General features: G+C 36.6%; 1 protein-coding gene across 10 annotated transcripts in view; it reads left to right on the top strand.

Moving 5' to 3' along the window:
• Window positions 1-1,647: 1,647 nt before the first annotated feature.
• mical2b (microtubule associated monooxygenase, calponin and LIM domain containing 2b) overlaps window positions 1,648-20,526 on the top strand; it is a 72,934-nt gene continuing 54,055 nt past the window's right edge. For 9 of the 10 annotated variants that reach the window (XM_052119535.1, XM_052119541.1, XM_052119540.1 and 6 more), the window contains exons 1-5: window positions 1,648-1,810; window positions 11,834-12,164; window positions 16,168-16,375; window positions 17,251-17,367; window positions 18,894-18,995. In XM_052119535.1, the coding sequence (XP_051975495.1) occupies window positions 11,901-12,164; window positions 16,168-16,375; window positions 17,251-17,367; window positions 18,894-18,995 (691 nt within the window). In that variant the 5' untranslated portion in view covers window positions 1,648-1,810; window positions 11,834-11,900. Of the gene's footprint in view, window positions 1,811-2,811; window positions 2,866-11,833; window positions 12,165-16,167; window positions 16,376-17,250; window positions 17,368-18,893; window positions 18,996-20,526 lie in introns of those variants that run through there. The other variant, XM_052119534.1, reaches the window with a different exon arrangement.

Genomic DNA, 20,526 nt, shown 5'->3' with positions numbered 1-20,526 from the left:
CAGATTACATGCTGTAAAATGTAATGTGTAACATATTCTGTTAGATTATTTAAGGTCAGTTATGTAATCAAAATACTTTGGATTACTTCTTCAGCACTGGTAGATTTTTTCACTTGTTTTGTCTATAAAAACTCTGCCAGTACAGAAAGACAAAATGCATATGTTAAAATATATATTATCTGAAAAACCTAAATATCTTAAGCAGCGTTGTTCTAAAACCAGATAAAGAAAATTGACCTTGTTTTAAGGATTTTTATATATTTTCACAGAAAAACTAAACAAAAATGATCATCAAGAATAAGGTTTTTGCCCTAATATCAAAGATCATAAAAAAAATTATCTAAAGTGGATGCACTTGATAATAAAATGTGATTGTTCCTGGTAACAGGTGCAAGTAAAATGGCTAGAAATATAATTTTAGCTTAGCATAAAGCTAAAATGCTCACATGACAATTTACACAAGGTTTATTTCTATTTCTGCTGCTCCAAATTTACTTCAAACTTACTTCTCTGTCTGCTCGTATGAATGTAGCACATCATAAGAAAATGTTTTACATCTGTTTAAATGCACTTTGGATTGCATAATTTATATGTATAAATGTTTTACAACTTAACAGACTAAACATTCAATTAAACAAATAACAATAAAATTATCTAAACAATAATCTCTTCAGAAATCCAAATACTTTTTGAATGTAACTATTCTGATTACATTTAAATAGCGACTGTATTTGGAATACAGTTACTAATAATTTGTATTTTAAATAAGTAATCCCTTTATATGTATTTTGTTACTCTCCAACCCTACTGCCCTATTTTTTTTGACACTTTCATTAAAAAAAAAAATTGCAAAAACTATCATACTTTAAATAACCAAAAATCTCATTTTCAAAGAGTAAAACGATGTCCGGACGTATCTTATCAATAATAAGCCTTGGTTCTGTTCGTTACGTTGCGTCTAACAGTTTTTAGCCCAATGACGTGTTCTGTTTGAACGGCCCTCAAGGATGGAGCTGGGCTGTGTCAAACCACTCCTTTCTCAATGTGAATTGCATGTGCACATCCATTGATCATCCAGTAGATGCCGCCAAAGTACGATTTCTCGTTCAACACTGCGATATGATTCGCTGTGGAGATCGTGCCAGCAAAACTCCACTATTATTATACCACTATTGTAAGATATAATGTATGCCTATCATAATTACCAAGACCCAAAAACTATGCAAATTAGTAACATTGTGTTTTGTTCATTAAAATTTATTATTTAGAGTGAAAATCTAGTTTTCTAGAAGTATGGTGAATTTGAGAGTGCGACAAGATACCTGCCTGGAACACGAGGCGTCAGTAGGACAGCTGGTAGGACAGTAATACATAAGCTGCAATAGAGAGTCCTTACTCTATGGAGTGTAGGTGAGGGAGAGAGACTGAGAGAAACAAATGGCATCCTTCACTGTTTGCACAATTTGGCTATATTCCATAGCACAGGTACATAGATGATGGTTTAATGCATTCATTAGATATTTTATAGAAAAATGCGTGGGTTTCATTTTCCAAGTTTATCTGAACTTCCCATTGGGCGTCATGTGAAGCACCGCCTCTCATTTTAAAGCCGTTAAAGGCCAGTAAGTCGCGAGCGCGACCCACATCAACAACTGAGTTGATGGAGTCATAAGATATTTTGAAAACAGTCTCCCTGGAAATACACTGTAGAAGTCTAGTACGGTATACGGATAACAACGGCCATCGTACGACAGATTTTTGGATTACAGTTGCTGTCGTTGAAGCTGAAAGTCAGTTTGCAGAGGAAAAAGTAAGTTTGTTTATGCACATTTTTGAGCGCGTGTCGGTGCACGAGCTGTTGGGAAAGTGACGCGCTACACCGGGCACGCGCTGCTTTGACGGGATACGTGGTTGTCAAGTGTTAGGATGTTTAATAATTAAAAACAAATAAAGGTTTAGTGATATAGTATGCTATTTCTTGAACTGCTGGGACAAGACTGAATTTTCAACTCCGTAATGGTAAGTTTGTATCGGATATCCAATTTGGTGTTCGATTACACCTTAATAATTTACGTCAACCTTTGAGGTGCTTGTCAGCTGTCTAGGTTTGTAGTTTATCTCCTAGATCAGGTCTATTAAACTGACGAACAGTGGGCCAAATCCGGCCCGTTTGAAATTTTCAGTGGCCCACGTGAGATTGTCAGTTGTCTTGGGGGCTGTTCACACCGTACACGTTTTGTGTCTGATCGCGCTGTTTTTCAATTGTTTTTCTAACTGAAATTTGCGCTAGACGGAAATCGTGCCACGTCTTGTTTTTTGTTTTTTTTTTGTTTGTTTGTTTTTTACAGTGTCTCTTTTTTTAAAAATTCTTTCAGACGTTGCATTACAAATGATCATTATCCATAATTTAGGCGAAATGGACAGATTAAAGAACTAAAATTATGGATGATTGACAAGTGTGAGTTCAGAGAAGCAAAATAGTAATATGCATTCATTTGGAATTAATTTACTCTCTACGTTATGGACCAATTTTAAGGCACTTTTCTTTCTTAATTTTTTTTATTAAGTTATATTTTTTTAATTTGTTCTCTTGATGTTTTATTTACATAGTGAACAAATAGCACCGCCCCAATTATAGGCCTACAATAACACAATATCTGATAGCAACACTTCATTAACAAAATTTGATTTTTTTCCATCTGGCCTATGAAGTTGGATAGATCTGTCATTGATAATGCAAATACAGCATTACAAGCATGATTGATTTATTTATTTATTGGTAATTTTATCATTTGTTTGATACAGCAATTGGCCGAACTGACCACATTCCCAGAGTGATTTGGTCCAGTTATGGCTGTTGCACAGGTAATATTTGTGTGAATAATTCAGAGATGATATGGTATACCTCTACCCCTGAAATGTGCCATACAAGGAGAAATGTACAGTTGAAGTCAGAACTTTGTTGAAGTCATTAAAACAATTTTTTTTACCCACTCCACAGATTTAATATTAGCTAACTATAGTTTTGGTAAGTGGTTTAGGACCATGAGCCATCATACCCCTCAGGAAGGAGACTCATTCTGTCTCTTAGAGACGAACGTAATTTGGTGCGAAAAGTGTAAATCAATCCCAGAACATCAGCAAAGGACCTTTGTGAAGATGCTGGAGGAAACAGGTAGACAAGTATCTATATCCACAGTAAAACAAGTCCTATATCAACATACCCTGAAAGGCTACTCAGCAAGGAAGAAGCCAATGCTCCAAAACTGCCATAAAAAAGCCAGAATGCAGTTTGCAAGTGCACATGGGGACAAAGATATTACTTTTTGATAAATTTCCTCTGGTCTGATGAAACCTAAATGGAACTTTTTGGCCGTAATGACCATCATTATGTTTGGAGGAAAAAGGGTGAGGATTGCAAGCCGAAGATCACCATCCCAACCGTGAAGCACGGGGGTGGCAGCATCATGTTGTGGGGGTGATTTGCTGCAGGAGGGACTGGTGCATTTCACAAAAATAGATGGCATCATGAGGAAGGAAAATTATGTGGATATATTGAAGCAAAATCTCAGTCATGAAGTTAAAGCTCTGTTGCAAATGGGTCTTCCATATGGACAATGACCCCACACGCGTATACCTCTTGCTTAAGAACAACAAAGTCAAGGTATTGGAGTGGCCATCACAAAGCCAAATCTGATTTGTGGGCAGAAAGGAAAAAACTTGTGCGAGCAAGGAGCCCTACAAACCTGACTCAGTTACACCAGTTCTTTCTGGAGGAATGGGACAAAATTCCAGCAACTTATTGTGAGAAGCTTGTGGAAGGCTACCCAAAATGTTTGACCCAAGATAAATTATTTAAAGACAATGCTACCAAATACTAACAAAGTGCATGTAAACTTCTGACCCATTCTGACATTTCAGATTCTTAAAATAAAGTAGTGATCCTAACTGACCTAAAAATGTTTTCTACGATTAAATGTCAGGAATTGTGAAAAACTGAGTTTAAATGTATTTGGCTAAGGTATATATAAACTTCTGACTTCAACTGTGTGTGTTTTGGACATAGTGCACACTTGTCCACATTTGATCATATAGAGTTTGACATACATGTCAGGTGAGAGTTTTTCCTTTACAACTATGTTACATGAACAGGTTTATCTTTTCACCCGCTGGTCCAGGATTACTCTTTGTTAGTGTCTATTGCCCGGAGCCTGTAGAGATCACAGGCTCAGACTGGTATCAAATGTGTCTTAATGAGTCACTATTGCTTTATGAAGTAATAATTCCACCTGGTGATTCTTCTGTATTTACATGTTTGCAATGAGTGTGCAGGAGTAGCACAGATGAATATTTGTTCTTTGTGCAAGGCGAGTATGTCTTTATCCCAAATTCCCAGTAATGTTTCCAAATGTAATTGTATAGCCTGCAGAAGTCACATGGTGTAATGTAATTTTGCAGTAGAGTCCCTCTTATAGTTTGTGGAATTGTATGCATTTTTACCAAATGCACAAAATGCGATGTGATGTGTTTTTGTCATTTTAACCCCTGAAATACTCTTTCAGATATTTCCCATACCTTTTAAAATCAAAAAGTTTTTCTTCCCTTTTCTCCCCAATTTGGAATGCCTAATTTCCAGTGTTCTCTAAATCCTTGTGGTGGTATAGTGACTCGCCTCAATCTGGGTGGCGTAGGACGAACTCAGTCGCCTCCGCGTCTTAGACCGTCAATCCGCAATCTTATCACGTGGTTTGTTGAGCGTGTTACTGCGGAGACGTAGCGCATGTGGAGTCCGATGCTATTCTCCATGGCATCCACGCACAACTCACCATGCGCCCCACCGAGAGCGAGAACCACATTATAGTGACCACGATGAGGTAAACCCATGTAACTCTACCCTCCCTAGCAACTGGGCCAATTTAGTTGTTAGGAGACATGGCTGGAGTCACTCAGCACGCTCTGGATTCGACTCCAGGGTTGTTAGCTTTATAATCAATCTTAACAATATATATCCAAGGAGAGGTAATACCTCAGAGAAATACCTAAATAAACTAGAAGTGTGGTGTTGTCTATCAAATGGGTTTCTGTTTAATCAACCACAACTTCACCACAGGCATGAGGAGAGAGGTTCATAAAATAGACTTGGAGGAAATGAAAATGTATGGAAATATAAGCCATTGGTTCCTGGCCATAAGGCCAAAACAAATGCCGCCAGAGGTTTAGCCACCTTCTCAGTCTTGTTTTTCTCTCATATATAAGATCTACAGTGGAAGTTCAAGGAGAAATGTGTTCCAGTGCAGATATGAATGCTGAAAGTTTATCTGTTGCACTGGAGGCAACTCTTAAAATAGCACACGCACCGCCCCTTCCACTTGGACTGGCGAGATCCTCTCCGTTTGTTTCATGTAGCAGCATTTGTGAAGATCTATTGTATCAGAATGCAACGGTATGGAAATCTTGGCAAAATACCGGCTGCTAGTGGTATTACTTAACTGCATCCACTGGCTTCTGTTTCAGATTCCCTCCCATTTGCAACATTGGTTCACTTAAGGGACAGGCAGGGCAGTTGGGTGTATAGAATAACCCTGCTGGCTAGTTTATTTAGAGTCCAGTTGGTGCATTTGGAATCTGTAATGCTTCTTGAAGCCATCTGTCTCTGTACATGATACAGATGAGAAGATACTCTGGACACCAGTATTTATAGAATTGCTTCGTGTTAGCATTTGATATCTTAAAAGGGGGTTGAAATGGAATTTCGTGAATTTTAAAGCTGCTTTTTTTTTTTATGTATGTATGTAATCCATTATTACTACAAAATTCATATTTAAGGCATGACTAATTAATTTTGCAGAACAAAATGTCTATGTATCGTCAAGTTATGTTTACCACAGATCTTATTTTACTTATAAAAACCCATAGGAAAATCCAGAGGGGAAACCATGGTGTAATTTTTTTTCTGGGTTTTTGGACTTCAAGCTGAAGAGCTCCATGGTACTTGTCATGGTAAAAATAGTTGTAGGTTTCTGCAAATACAGAAATTATGCATTTGTTCTGAATGCCGTTGCTGCAACGTAAAAATTGCAGAATATGGGACCAAAGCTGACCTAAATCCACTTCCACCCTTGTGAAGATATGATTTACAATAAGTAATCTGGTTTTAGCGTAACGGAAGGGATTTATTCCAGGGTATGCAAAATTTATTGTTGAAAATATTTGGGTCTGTTCCCTGCTATTTATGATGCTATTTGACCCGCATGTCTGGAGCGGCGTCATGTTTATTCAAATTGTTAAACTTCCCTTTGCATATTTCCTTTATAATCCTTCTATTTCCCAGTGGGTTGGATAATGTTAAGGTGGAAGTGGGAAGCTGTGTGGGCATGTTATCATTGTGGTCATATCATCAACAAAACAGGATCAATTAAAGATGCTGCCAAAAATCTTTAGATTTTTGATATATATATATATATAAGTTTGTGATATATTTGAAAAATAACATCAAAGGAGCTCTTCAAATATGTATGTTTTGGAAGAATTTATTCTGTCCTAAAACAAATGAGGCCTATTCTGTTTGAAAAGTTCAGTTGGTTCATCTGAAATGTTTATTCGAAAACGTCTGTTTAGCATAGCATGCTACCATACTGTTAACATTGCTGCAGTATGTAGTGCACAGAATACCCAGATGACAATACATTTGCCAAAATGTGCAATATAAACAGAGCAAACTGTGTTTGGTGGTGTATTACACAGTTTAGTGCTCTTGATTTTGTGGTCGTGATTTGTATGGTTTCAAATACTATTTAAAGAAATGGTAGGCAGTATACAGCGTATTTAGCCAGTTTAATTAGTTGGCCAACTATGATGATTTTTTTTTACCCAAGGACTTCATTAGCCTAATGTCAAGGCTTTGAACATTGCTGTACAGCTATAGAATCACACTATGGCACAACCTGAAACTCAAGATCTTTCTATTCTGAGCAGGGACCATCTGAAAGTTTCTACAAGAACATGCCCACATTAACACAGCAGTCCAGCAAGATCATCATTACTCAAGCTTCATTTGTGACTGATACATTATTTTATTAAAATTTTTTTGACTGTGTTGGGTGAAAGTTCATTGTCTCCAACGGTTGCTTATTTTCTTACTAGATATTCAGAATTTGTCCAAATGTATGAATTGTCATTAGCAGGGCTGTGTAATTATAACGATACACTCAGAAAAATATATTTTTTGCTGAACTTGATTAATTGTTGGACAGTGGTTCCATGTGTTCGAAATTGTTGTTGTTGTTGTTGTTTATTTTTTACTTAAGTTTACTTTGTAATCCCAACACAAACACTTTGTGTAGAAATAACCTAGTTGAATTGGGTAACAAATTGGACATGTCAATGTAAGTAAAATAAATATTTTTTTTCTTTATGTACTCATTAGTCATTGTTAATGTTAGCAGGTTATATACATGGTTTTAAGCACTGCAGTGTTTAGATTATTAACTATGCTACGGCTAGCACAGTATTTGCTCAACAAAGCAAGCAATAATTTAATATACTAGTTCTACCTGTCCTCATTATTAGAACATCTAGAAATGTTCTAGAACTGTGTTGCTTTAGTTAATTTGAATTAAGTATATTGAACAATCAGAACCCCCCCTCTTTTTTTTTTTTTAAGAATCTGTAGTACAGATTTTTTTAACGTACCAAGTTAGAATGTTCTTGGATAATTTATAGCATTAGCTGAAAGCTAATTTCTTTCATATTTAAGCAAAATGGGCATTATTACTTCAGTGTTAATCAATCCCACAGGATGTTTCTGAGACTGTGGAGGGTGGACCTTGGAACCTCTGGGGGGAGGGCTTATGCTTTCCTGAAATAATTTTTGTACATTTTAAAGTAAAAATCAATCTGGTGCACTTTGAGAGCAAAATTAAGAGGCTAGATCTATGAAGATCTTTGTGCGCTTGTAAACAATGTTGTGCTCTAGAAGTAATTTAATCATAAACGTTTATTATCATTGAAAACTTCTGCAGTAACATTATCTGTTTGCTGTCGTACTCTTGTGTTTGTACTAGTGGATAACTGCAGTGGATACTGTAATGTTAGATAATGTTACTTACCTCAAACGATGTTGTGTCCTCAAGAAGTCTTTGTGTCTCGGATGCAGCCACGTGGTTTCAGTCAGGAGTTGTGTTGACCGAAAATTCTGTCATTTTACTTTTTTTTTTTTTTGAAATAATGATGGAAAATTTCAAATGCTGTCTGTCATTTTGACAAATTTAAAAATAAGACAACATTTTCACCTAGTGCATCAGTTTTGACTTCACTGTCTCTCTCACACACACTCCTTCTGCGTGTGTGCCCTGTTTATTGCCTGGTATTAAGATGCATAATAACATGCGTCATCATCATTAACACCTGGTAGTATGCATCTCTTTTGAACAATTGTTTTCAGATTTTGGGGGAGAGATCTGAATAATTTATGATTGCCCCCTGCCCCCTTCAATGTTTATGGTGTTATGGCCCTGCTACAGACAATTATCTCATACCTGAGTTCTGGCATTGATTTCGATGACACAGGATTTGTAGGTATTGCATATGGGTATGGGTGTTGCCCAGTTGAATGTCACTAGAACAAATCTTTGCTGAAGATGATACTGTAAAGAACTCAATACAGGTTTGACCCACATCTTCTCCTTCATTATGCCTAACATATGATAATTTGTGCCATTTTGTGGCATTCAATTCACGATGTCTAGTACCATTTGTGTGTTCCTAGAGTATATCACATGAATAATCTTAGAGGTGCAGGAATGTTGGCTCATAGGAATTCCAGTTTGAAGTGGTGCTATTTTCTATAGTCCATTGGGATGCGATTGAACTTTTGATAGTCTGGTCTCAAAGCATAAAGCTTCTGCTGAAAGATCCATCAAGAGCTTATGGAGAAAGACTGCAGACCTTAGTTGTCAGAGTCAATTTGTTGAGCACTGCATGTCTGAATGAATTGTGCCACTTGGGGAATCATTGTTACATTAGCAAGAGGTTGTTTGAAGGATTTTTAATGAAGGATAGGATGGGCAAGTGAACGGCTTTAACGTATGTCTACTTTAAAGGAATATACTGGGTTCAATACAAGTTATAGGTATAATTCACCAAAAAATGAAAATTCTTTTCACCCTCATGCCATCCTGGATGTGTATGACTTTCTTTCTTCAGAAGAACACAAATTAATATTTTTTGAAGTATCTAAAAATATTTTAGAATATCTCAGCTCTTTTGGTCCATACAATGCAAGTGATTGGGTGCCAACATTTTGAAGATCCAAAAATCACTTAAGCATAAAAGTAATCCATATGACTCCAGTGGTATAATCAGTGTCTTCGTAAGCAATATGTGTAGGTGAGAAACAGATCAATATTTAAGTTTGTTTTTACTATTAATTCTATATACTATAACAGACAGTCTTCACTTTAACTTTCACATTCTTCTTGTCTTTTTGGTGATTCACATTTTTAATGTATACTACAGGGCACCCACCTCTGTCATATCACATCTGAAGCTATGGATTTAACCACTGGAGTCATGGATTACTTTTATGCTTTATGTGCTTTTTGGAGAGTCAACATTTTGGCACAATTTAATTTGCATTGTGAGGACCAACATAGCTGAGATATTCTTCTAATAATCTTAATTTGTGTTCTGCAGAAGAAATAAAGTCGTAAACATCTGGGATGGCATGAGGGTGAGCAAATTATGAGAGAAATTTCATTTTTGGGTAAACTATCCCTTTAAGCCAGGGGTGTCAAACTCTGTTCCTGGTGGGCCACAGTCCAGCAGAGTTTAGCTTCAACCCTAATTAAACACATCTGAAGCAGCTAATCATGGCATTTTGGAGCAAGGCTGGAACTAAACTCTGCAGGGCTGTGGCCCTCCAGGGACAGAGTTTGATACCCCTGCTTTAAGCACAATCCATAGCATTTGTGGCATAAAATTGATTACCACAAAAATTTATTTTGATCCGTCCCTCCTTTTCTTTAAAATAAATAAATAAATTTCTGGTGAGAGCCTAACAATGGATGTAAATGGGGCCAATCCGTAAACGTTAAAATACTTGCTGTTTTGAAAGTATATAGCAACAAGACTTAAATTATATGCATGTTAGCAATTTTAGTGTGATAAAATCACTTACTAACCTTTTCTGTGTAAAGTTATAGCCAATTTCACAACTTTGTTGACTGTGAAAACGACGATTTAAACCGCATTAAAGCTCAAATAATACTTTCAGTTTTAACTGAAAAATGTATGTAAGTGTTTTTATAAAATGATACGCTTCACATTTCAGCCTTTTAAACCCTCCAAAAATTGGCCCCATTCACTTCCATTGTAAGTGCTTCACTGTAATCTCAATTTTTGCTTTTGTTTTTAATGAAAAGGACAGACGAGTCGTAATAGATTTTTGTGCTAATGAACATTATTCCACAAATACTCTCAATTGAGCTTAACTTGTAACGAACCTGAAATATTCCTTTTAAAGAGGCTAAAATATAAAATTGATTTGTTTACACGTTTTGCCAATAATCTCATTTTTACATTTGTCATTTCATATTTTTTATGAAATAGTAATACAAATTAGTAGGTGTGTCCAAACCTTTGAGTGTATTTCATGTAAATGCAGCTTCTAATTGTAGTCTTTCTCATTGCTGATGCACAGTTATAATTTTAGCACTGGATTTAGTACTTCGGTTATGGCTACTTTACTGGCACGTCTTGCTTGTGAAATATACTCTATGGCTTTTTTCAGTTCGTGGTTAAATTTAGCGGTGGGAATTTTCCCACACTGCATTGCATACATTGACCAGTGACAATCAGAGCAGTCTCTGCAGTCATTGGTCCTTAAAGAATTTATGGGCTGGGGATCTGGATCAAGTTATATTTTTGTGTGGGGAGGAACAGAAAAATGGGAACAAACAATGTGGAAGAGGCTCTGTACAACTAGGCCAAACTGTGTGTCCCGATTCCAGGATTGAACATTCCTTTGTTCTGTCCAGTTTGCTTTGCTCTGCATGCAGTAATCGTTTCAAGCACTCAACGTTTCAAGGTATCATGACACTTCTGGCCTATTTTACAGCACATGCTAAATGTGTTACTTAGCTGAAAATGTACAGCATTTTAATTTGATTTGCCACCAGAGAACATCAGGACATTGTCCTGTGGTCCAGATACCCAAGCTATCAGAATAATTGACATGGCAACACTACTAGTTAAACATTTGCACACACTTGACTGAATTGGTTTCAAATAGTCTTGAAAACCATGAGATCCATAAGCTAAAAAGCTTTAAATTAATTTTGTAGAGAAATTTAAATTGTTTCACCAATTAGAAATTGATGATTTGGACTGAATAGTGAAGGGAAAGCAGGCAACAGTTGACCAGCATAAAGTATTATGCTAAAAAAAGCATCCCAGGATGCATAATGAAGTTGGTTGAGAAGAATGTTGCTATCGTGCAGTATTTTAAGTGTCAAAAATATAATAAAGTATGAGTAGGTATATCCAAACGGTTTACTAGTAGTGTATGTTCTGTGAAGAAAGGCGCTGTTCTATTAAGATAATCAACCTTTTATGTATGGCTTTAGAAGACTGCAATCAGAGCCCTAAAGCAATAAATGAGTTTAGCCGAAGTTAACCGCTTACCATTTTTAGTAATTTAACCACACTGTATAGCCATATATAGGATGTTTTTCACATACAGATGTCTAATTGGAGATTATGGATTACGTTTATGGCATGTTTGTCCTGGTGTAGAAACGTATATAAATTGCTTTTCATTTTCTTCCTGTCTTAGAAAGGAATGCCAGCATCAACAACCCCTTGAATCTCCTGCCATCAGAGAGAGAGAGAGTGAGAGAGGGATGGGGGAGACTGAGGATGAGCGTATGTTTCAGGCCGGCCAGCTGTTTGAGAACTTTGTGCAGGCTACCACCTGTAAAGGCACCCTGCAGGCATTCAGCGTCCTCAGCAGACAGCTGGAGCTGAATCCTGCTGACCACAGAGGCTTCTACAGCAGCCTGAAAGCTGCAGTCACCTTCTGGAAGGCCAAAGGCCTCTGGGGGAAACTGGACAAGAGAGCCAGCCACAAGGAGTACAATAAGGGCAAAGTTTGCGTTGACACCAGGGTAAGTCTGTAGAGCTCTGCAGTTGTACAGTTGCATTATGTCCTTCAGGGTTGTGCTCCATTACGATTTGTGAATGGCTTTTAATTTCTGATTCAATTCATTTGAATTCAATTTTAATTGAGTTCGCAAAAATGATGCAGAAGCAGAATTAAAATGGAATAGATTTCAAAGAAATATATATAATTGCCTTTTAGGTGTACTATCTAAAATGTTCCTTTTATAAACCGAATGAAGGGACTGATATTTTCTGATGTTTATTATTAGGACTCATGTGTGGTTATAGAATCAAGCAATAGTAGACATTTTTAGGGCTGTTTGGCAAAATTAAAATTGTTTTCATAATTTTTTTAGTTCGTATTGAACTTAGTTTAAAAAAAAAAAGATATATTGAGGACATTTGTTTTTCTACAGGCAAAGAAAAAATAGGCATAATTAATGCTGTAGGCTATTAGTTTTTTTTTATTGCAAAACTTGTGTTGGACTAATGCAATTCCTCTGTTGTATGCCAGTGTTTCATTTCTATGAATTGTAATGATGAGTAAAAACAACTCTTCTCCGTGAGTGAACAAAAGAGATTTGAAATTGCACGTACCAGCAGAGGATTTGGTAAAACAAGAACTAATTTTCATATCCACATTTGTTAGTCAAAGCACTTTGACTAATCTGTCTTTTCTCAGAGTTTTTGTTGTGGCTCTGTTGGTCTTGTGTTTATTCTATTTATAAAGTATAAAGAGGAAATGAGGGCTATTTTGGAACAGCTCTGCAAAGTTTTAGCCATTTTTCCACTGCAGCTGACCAGTGGACTGAAGGGGTCAAAGTGTAGGTGGTCAATACGCACACAAGTCTGTTTTTGCTAATTTTATTTTATTTATTTATTTATTTTTTTCTAGTTCATGTAGAGTTGTCAAAGTGTTTACCCTTACTGATGGACTAAAATATCTGTTTTTTTAGTCATCTGAATTTCAGATGCATGTAGCATTTGGACGACGGAATTGTTCTACTAAAATACCATGTGTCTTCTCCTCATTGTTCACAAGTATCAGCGAGGATCAACGTATGATTTATTAATGCCTTAACACTAGCTGGGTTTCCATCCATGTATTTTATGCGCATTTTGGGATACTGCATAAAAACTGCTGGATAGAAACACCCAGATGCGAATAAAATCTCTAAAATGCACATAGAAAACTTAAAAGATAGTTTGAGGTTGATACATTTTTGAATCGACGAGAAGAAATGCGCATAAACTATGATGGAAACACATTTACGGAATAAACTCCTATTGAATTTATTATGACTACAAAATACACATAAAAAAAGTAATGTCACTGAATAACTCGTTCTAACCAGCGGACCAATCATTGCATCTGAAATGTTGCTCTGGTCATCCTGAAATAAGGTGTCTAGAAAATTCAAAGCCTGCAAAGCAAATAAGTTGAATACAAAAGTGAACTTTGCCAAAGAGCAGGTTAATTGATACTTTTGAGAATATATATTAGATCTGCTCAGCAAAGACATAAGGAGGAACGCACACACATAGTGCTCCCAGAACTGTGTGATGCACTGTCGCTCCCAGATGTGAGAAAGTTATTTACAGTGTTTTGTTTGTATGCTCTAAACTGCAAATATATTATTAATAAAAGAGTGACAGTGGCAAAAAAGTCTTCGTAAGTGATGATTTTGTTCTTTTGAACACAAACGGCTTTATTTGCACAGTTTTTGGAATATGATATTTTGCATAAATTAAATTTGCAACTTGGATGGATACATAGATAATGGCATGATCTGTTTGCCACAGTGCCATGCAAATCCAATCTGGGTTACATAATGTAGCGAGTTTAGACTATCTAGCTTCTGAAAAGATCTGTCAAGGCTATGTTTATTTTACACGTTTGATAGCATTCAATAAAAGTCAATCTCAGGTCAGATTTTCTTGTAGTGTTTTGCATAGTGGTTTTACAGTATGTCTTTGGACTTTTTGACCTCATGAGCACTCGATAAGTTATTGAAAGGAATGGAAACCTTGAAGCATACTAGTAATGCACTAGTGTCACAGTTAAAAAGCTTAAATGCTACTGCTTTGTAAATTTATGTGGCTTTTGGGCTTATGGTTGATATTTATTTGGGGTGTTTTCATGCTGGTGTCTACAAGGATTGCTGCTGTTCTTATTGTCATGGAGCATGTCATAGTTCTTTGCATATGTTTGTGTTTCTCATCGTGTTCTTTGTCCTTCTAATCCTGCGTTTATCCCTCCCAAATAAGTTTTGACATGCCCAACAAGAACAACAACTACATTAGGTACAGCAGTGGTCTATTCAATGCATAGAGACATTAAAGATCAGACATTGAAGTTTTCATCACATGAAACATGGGCAGACTGATTAACAGGAAGTCGGACCATCAATCCAATTGATATTAAAGGAATAGTCCAGGTTCAATAAAAGTTAAGCTCAATCGACAACATTTGTGACATAATGTTGATTGCCACAAATATTATTTTGACTACTTCCTTTCCCTTTTCTTTAAAACAAGCAAAAATTAAGTTTACAGTGAGACATTTACAATGAAAGCGAATGGGACCAATTTTTGGAAGGTTTTAAGGCAAAAATGTGAAGCTTGTATTTTTATGAAAGAATAATACGTTATTCTGTTAAAACTCCAGCATTATTTGTTGTTTAAATCATAATTTTTGGGTTTGTTGATGTTACATTGTCAGTCAGTTGTAAAATTGCCTATAAATTTACACAGAAAAGGTTGGCAAGCGATTTATTATACTAAAATCATGTTAACACACGTGTTGTTTATGCCTTTTGGCTATACTTTTAAAATAATGAGTTTTTTTACATTTACGGATTGGCCCCATTCACTTCCATTGTAAGTGCCTCACTGTAACCCAGATTGTTTTTTTTGTTTGTTTTTTTTTAAAGAAAAGGTTAACTTGTATTGAACTGGGAATATTAAAGACTGTTAAGTTAAAAACTGACAGCAGAAATGATGGTTTCCATATATACAAGAGTAAGCAATATGACATTGTCATATGTTTTTGTCAAATCAGTAAAACTTTTACTCTTAAAATATGAATTTCATGATTCAGTTCCATGAATGCAGCCATCTCAATGGGATTATTTTAATGAACATACCTTGAACATTCTCTGAGGTAAAACTAATTACCATAGGTAGACATAATTGGTCAAAATATTACTTTACTCAAGGCCTTTAAAATTATATCAGACCTTATATAAACATATACAAGTTAGTGCAGCAATCCCTATTGTGTCCCATAATATTATGAAACTTCTTTCTTCAGCCTTTCATCCATACACACCCTTACAATTAAAAGCTGGCAATAAAAGTGCAATTAAACTGTTATGCCACTTTTATGACCGCTTTTAAACCAGCCTTATATCAGTGACAATATTGGGACAAGTAAACCACAACATTTATCTCAAAGTACATGGCACTACAAGTATCGCCATTGGTGAAACTAACTACAGTCATAATCCCTGTGCTATTGTGACGGACAAGTAGTGACGTCTGCCTGTTTTGCACACAGATAATGCAGTCTCAACATACACTGCTTCATTGCTTTCCTACTCTTTAAAAACTCCATACAGCACCCATTGGTTAATACATTTGTTTACATTTGCTTGGATCATGGCTTGAAGTGACAAGTTTATTTGTTCTGTGGGAAGAATGAAATCATTCCATTTTATTGTGCCAATAGAGTGGGATCGTTTGGCTAAGTTTTGATTAGTCAGGAAGTTGATGTATCTAGATTGAGGAAATTAGGTAATTTAGTCCTTGCTTTTTGTGCAAAATGTTGTCTGCCCTTTCACATGTTGCAGCACTCCAAAGAAATCCAAGCTTATTTGAAGAGGTTTAAGCACTTCAGTACACTCCAGAACAGTTTGTTGGCTACATTTGTCAAACTTCTGCTCTTCATGAACTTCTGGTCTTGATGATAAGTGCTTTAATTTATTTTACCATGTGTTGTTTCCACAGTGTCTCATTATTGGTGGCGGCCCCTGTGGCTTTCGCACCGCAATAGAATTAGCCTTGCTGGGAGCCAAGGTGGTGGTGATTGAAAAGAGGGACACCTTCTCCAGGAACAATGTTCTGCATCTTTGGCCTTACACCATCCATGACCTCAGGAACCTTGGAGCCAAGAAGTTCTATGGAAAGTTCTGTGCTGGATCTATAGACCACATCAGTAGGTCTCATCTGCTCTAATCAAGATATAATTTTAAAGTGATAGTTCCCCCACAATTCTAATTCTATCATTATTTGCTCACCCACATGTCATTCCAAACCTGTATGACTTTCTTTCTTATTTCTGTGGAAAACAAGAGTTAAGCCTCGGTCAACATTTACTTTGAATACATAAAAAAAAATAAAAATGCAATTCAATGAAAGTGAATGGTGCCTGAGGCTAACATTCTGCCTAACATCTCTTTTTGTGTTCCTTAGAGGAAAGTTATACAGGTTTGGAAGAACAACAGTGTGGGTAAATGGCAACAGTATATCATTACTGTGTTAACTAAACCTTTAATTACAATACTTTAATTACAATACTACAGTGGTAGTATGACTTCTTGACTGTGTTTGTCTCATATTACTTACCAATACCCCCACTTGACAAGTAGAGACACCATAACAGGAGAATTATATATGATTTCACAGTAGGAACCTAGCCAGAGTCCATGCACTAGATGTTCCTATGATGATAGATGTTATCACATGTAAGGATCTGTGTATGAACCTGCATGAAGAGATTTTAAGTTTCGACACTCTGACGTTTTATCTCTTTCAAGCTCTGCCAGCCCATCCCATTGCAAGTCTGATATATTCCTCTGGTCCCTGAGATAAGGCGAGGCAAACCCATCCAAAAGAGATGGAAAACATTCAGTCCAGCAAGGATTATACCAATAGTTTTCCCTGCTCATCTCTTTTCAGAAAATTAATTAGATTATTATTTCTGAAACCCGACTGTAGCAGCCTATTGGGCAAATTAATTTGTGTCCAACACCATGGTCATTGCAAAATTATTTCGTAGTGGGATGAATTGTGACTATCTTCTATTTTCAGGTATTCGTCAGCTTCAGCTCATGCTGTTAAAGATCGCTCTCATTGTTGGGGTGGAGGTACACGTCAATGTGGAGTTTGTCAAACTTCTGGAGCCGCTTGAGGACCAAGGGACTAATGGTAATCGACCAATCAGCATGAGTCTTCTTGCATGCCTTCAAATAGGGTAGTCAGAGGTCTAGCTTTGAGGACTTCATGTCATAGTTAGCAGGCTATGCTTTCTTAACGTTAAAGACGTTAAACCGAGGTCCTGAATCTCTGTGGTCATTAAAATCTACTAATAAATGCCCTACTTGTTTTCTTTACACCTCAATGTCCAATGGAAGAAATCATGTGGTCTGGAAAGGGTGACTACTCATTCAGCTGACTATCATTAACTTTCGTCTGATGTAATTTCTTGGTGGTTTCACACACCCTTTTGCCACACAAGCATGCACAGAGTTTTTTTTTAAGAGTGACGTCATAGACCAATGGAAGTATCTTTTATGTAGTTTTAACACACAAATGTCAAAGTATCGAGAGAGAGTTTTATTCTTATTATTTACTCACTCTCATGCCATCCCAGATGTGTATGATTTTCTTTCTTTTGCTGAACTCAAACATAGATCTTTAGAAGAATATCTCAGCTCTGTAGGTCCATACAACGCAAGTGAATGGTGACTAGAATTCAAATGGTCCAAAAAGCACACAAAGGCAGCATTTACGTCTCCAGTGGTTTAATCCATGTCTTCAAAGCAATCCAATTGATTTTGGATGAGAACAGACCAAAATGTAACTCCTTTTTTAGTGTACATCTTGCCATTGCAGTCTATGCACAAAATGATTTCAAGCTCGATTACACTTCCTAAAGCTTGATGCATGTGCAGAGTGCTAGATGGTGCTCAAAAGTGTTATCGAGCTTGAAATCCTGATTATCACAGAGACTGCTAATGTCAAGATTTATAGTGAAAAATGAGATATATTTTGGATTGTTCATATCCTAGATTTATTAGATCGCTTCAGAACAAATGGATTAATCCACTGGAGTCATGTGGATTACTTTTAAACTGCATTTATGTGCTTTTTGGAGCTTCAAAGTTCTGGCCACCATTCACATGGACCTATAGAGTGGAGATATTCTTCAAAAGTCTTCATTATGTGTTCTGCAGAAGAAAGAAACCAGATCATGAAAATTGACACCTTCCCACTACATAGCCTTGACGCACACATGCTGTTGATACCGAGAAGGTTTGTGGCGTTCTTTCACGTCAATGGCACTCGCCAATCTGCATAGTGTAAATGATAAACCCTCAGTTCTATTCTATATATAGAGTAAGGGTCATTGGGGTCTATAGCACCTCTCCTGCTATGCACTGGTCAAAAGAGCACCATTGGCTTTATATCAAATTATAGATGCAGTTACACATGGAAAGAAAACGAAGGGTGTTATTTTCCGATACAGTTAGCTGTTCTCTAGTATCTGCAAAGCCTCCTTGGTGAATGGCCACTTTGCACATGGCGTAATAATTTATTTGCCTCTACTGGTACAAGCACGCTAAGCTGATAGTACTCTAAAACTGTGATAAACAAAAGAAAGGACAACCTAAGTTCATTTATTTTCTGCTAAGTCCAATTTGAATTTGACCAGTCGGGTGTCTGCATTTCAGGGCCAGGATGGAGGGCTGAGATCTGCCCGGCTGATCACCCGATCTCAGATTATGAGTTTGATGTGATAATTGGTGCAGATGGAAGGAGAAGCACTCTTGATGGTAAGCACATAGTAAAATACAAAAATAGTTTTTGCCAAACATGGTAACTAAATAAGATGTTGACACATACATTGCTAATAGTTCTTAATCAAATTGAATGCTTGATCTCCAGACATTTCACGGTGGGAACAAATCCGCTGGAGGTTAATGATGGTATCTTTTTGAAACTTTTCTTTCTTTGGCAAATAGAGGAAGTTCACTGGTTAATGAAATTATCATGCCATCTATACATGCATATCCTTTCAGTCTGAAATGGTACTTCCCTTTTGATTAAATGTTGATCCTACCTGAAACTTTTCCAAAATGAGCATCAATACAATAATTTCCCATATTGAATCCCCTTTAAAACAAGTTTTGATGCCATGTAATAATTAGTAGTGTTTGCTAAGGTAAGTATCACTATTACTTTTGCTTAAATGAAGGGATCTGAACAAAACTCTAACCTTAAGTATTAAACTTCAGCACTAATTCATCTTGCATGGTTTGTGCTACAGATATGAATAATACCGTTTCATCTTTCTAGCTAGTCAGGCCACTCAGCGGCCATCTTTGGAAAGCTCTCTGGCAGCTATCTTTCTATGTAAACAAGGGGCATACTAGAGCAGCTCCTATGTACTTGAATGGGTAAAGACCAAAAAGTCAAATCTGGTTTGTCAAGATTCAGATCAAAAAACATATTTAAAATCATCAGTAAAATCTGACAAAACTGGTATTATAAATTGTACCTCAGATTATGCAAAAAAAAAAAATGTAAAAAAAATGTCCTGGCTTGTATATCTAATGTGCATACGTGTTCTCTTAAAGTAAAAGGTGATTGGCTCTTTTACCTGTAAGGCGGGACTTCCTTTCTACATCTGTTGACCATTGATCATTACCATTTTTAGAAGTTGCCCATCTCCGCTAAATAGTCGCTGATGATACCCAGATCAACTTAGCAATCACAGAGCAATGCCTTGGGAAAAAACACCCATGGTGTCAACTTTGCATATGCAAGCACAGCACACTTGGTGGACTCAATTATCATCCACTTGAAGTCTGTGCTATGTGCACAAAACTGTTTTTTTTTTTTAATTATTTTTTTTTTTCTGATTTTTTTATTTTTATTGATTTCATATAGATGACAAAGAAAAGGAAAACAAATTTACACAGAATCTACGTATAACCCCCACTATTACCCCTCCCGCTCCCAATCCCCAACTCCACCCTGACCCTCAACAAGATCCCTGTGGTCACACATGATTATAGACAAAAAAAAAACATAATCACACACATGTAAAACTAAACTTTTATCTCCACTGCCCCTCTCCGAAAGTCCTCCAGAAACGCCAAATATCTGCCCCATTTCCCATCAAGCGAATCCCAATTCTCCAGCCTTCATGATACTTCCTTGAAAGCCGCCACCCATCCCCTTAAAATTACTTGTCTGCCAATCATAACACTGGTTAGGACCCAATTTTGTATGTATTTATCCCCTATATTGATGACCGCCCCATCACCTAAAATACAGATTCTGAATTTTACAAACTTCTCT

The sequence above is a fragment of the Xyrauchen texanus genome, chromosome 46, assembly GCF_025860055.1.
Source record: "Xyrauchen texanus isolate HMW12.3.18 chromosome 46, RBS_HiC_50CHRs, whole genome shotgun sequence".
In the NCBI taxonomy this organism is placed as follows: domain Eukaryota; kingdom Metazoa; phylum Chordata; class Actinopteri; order Cypriniformes; family Catostomidae; genus Xyrauchen; species Xyrauchen texanus.
This window is presented reverse-complemented; position numbering and strand designations above follow the sequence as displayed.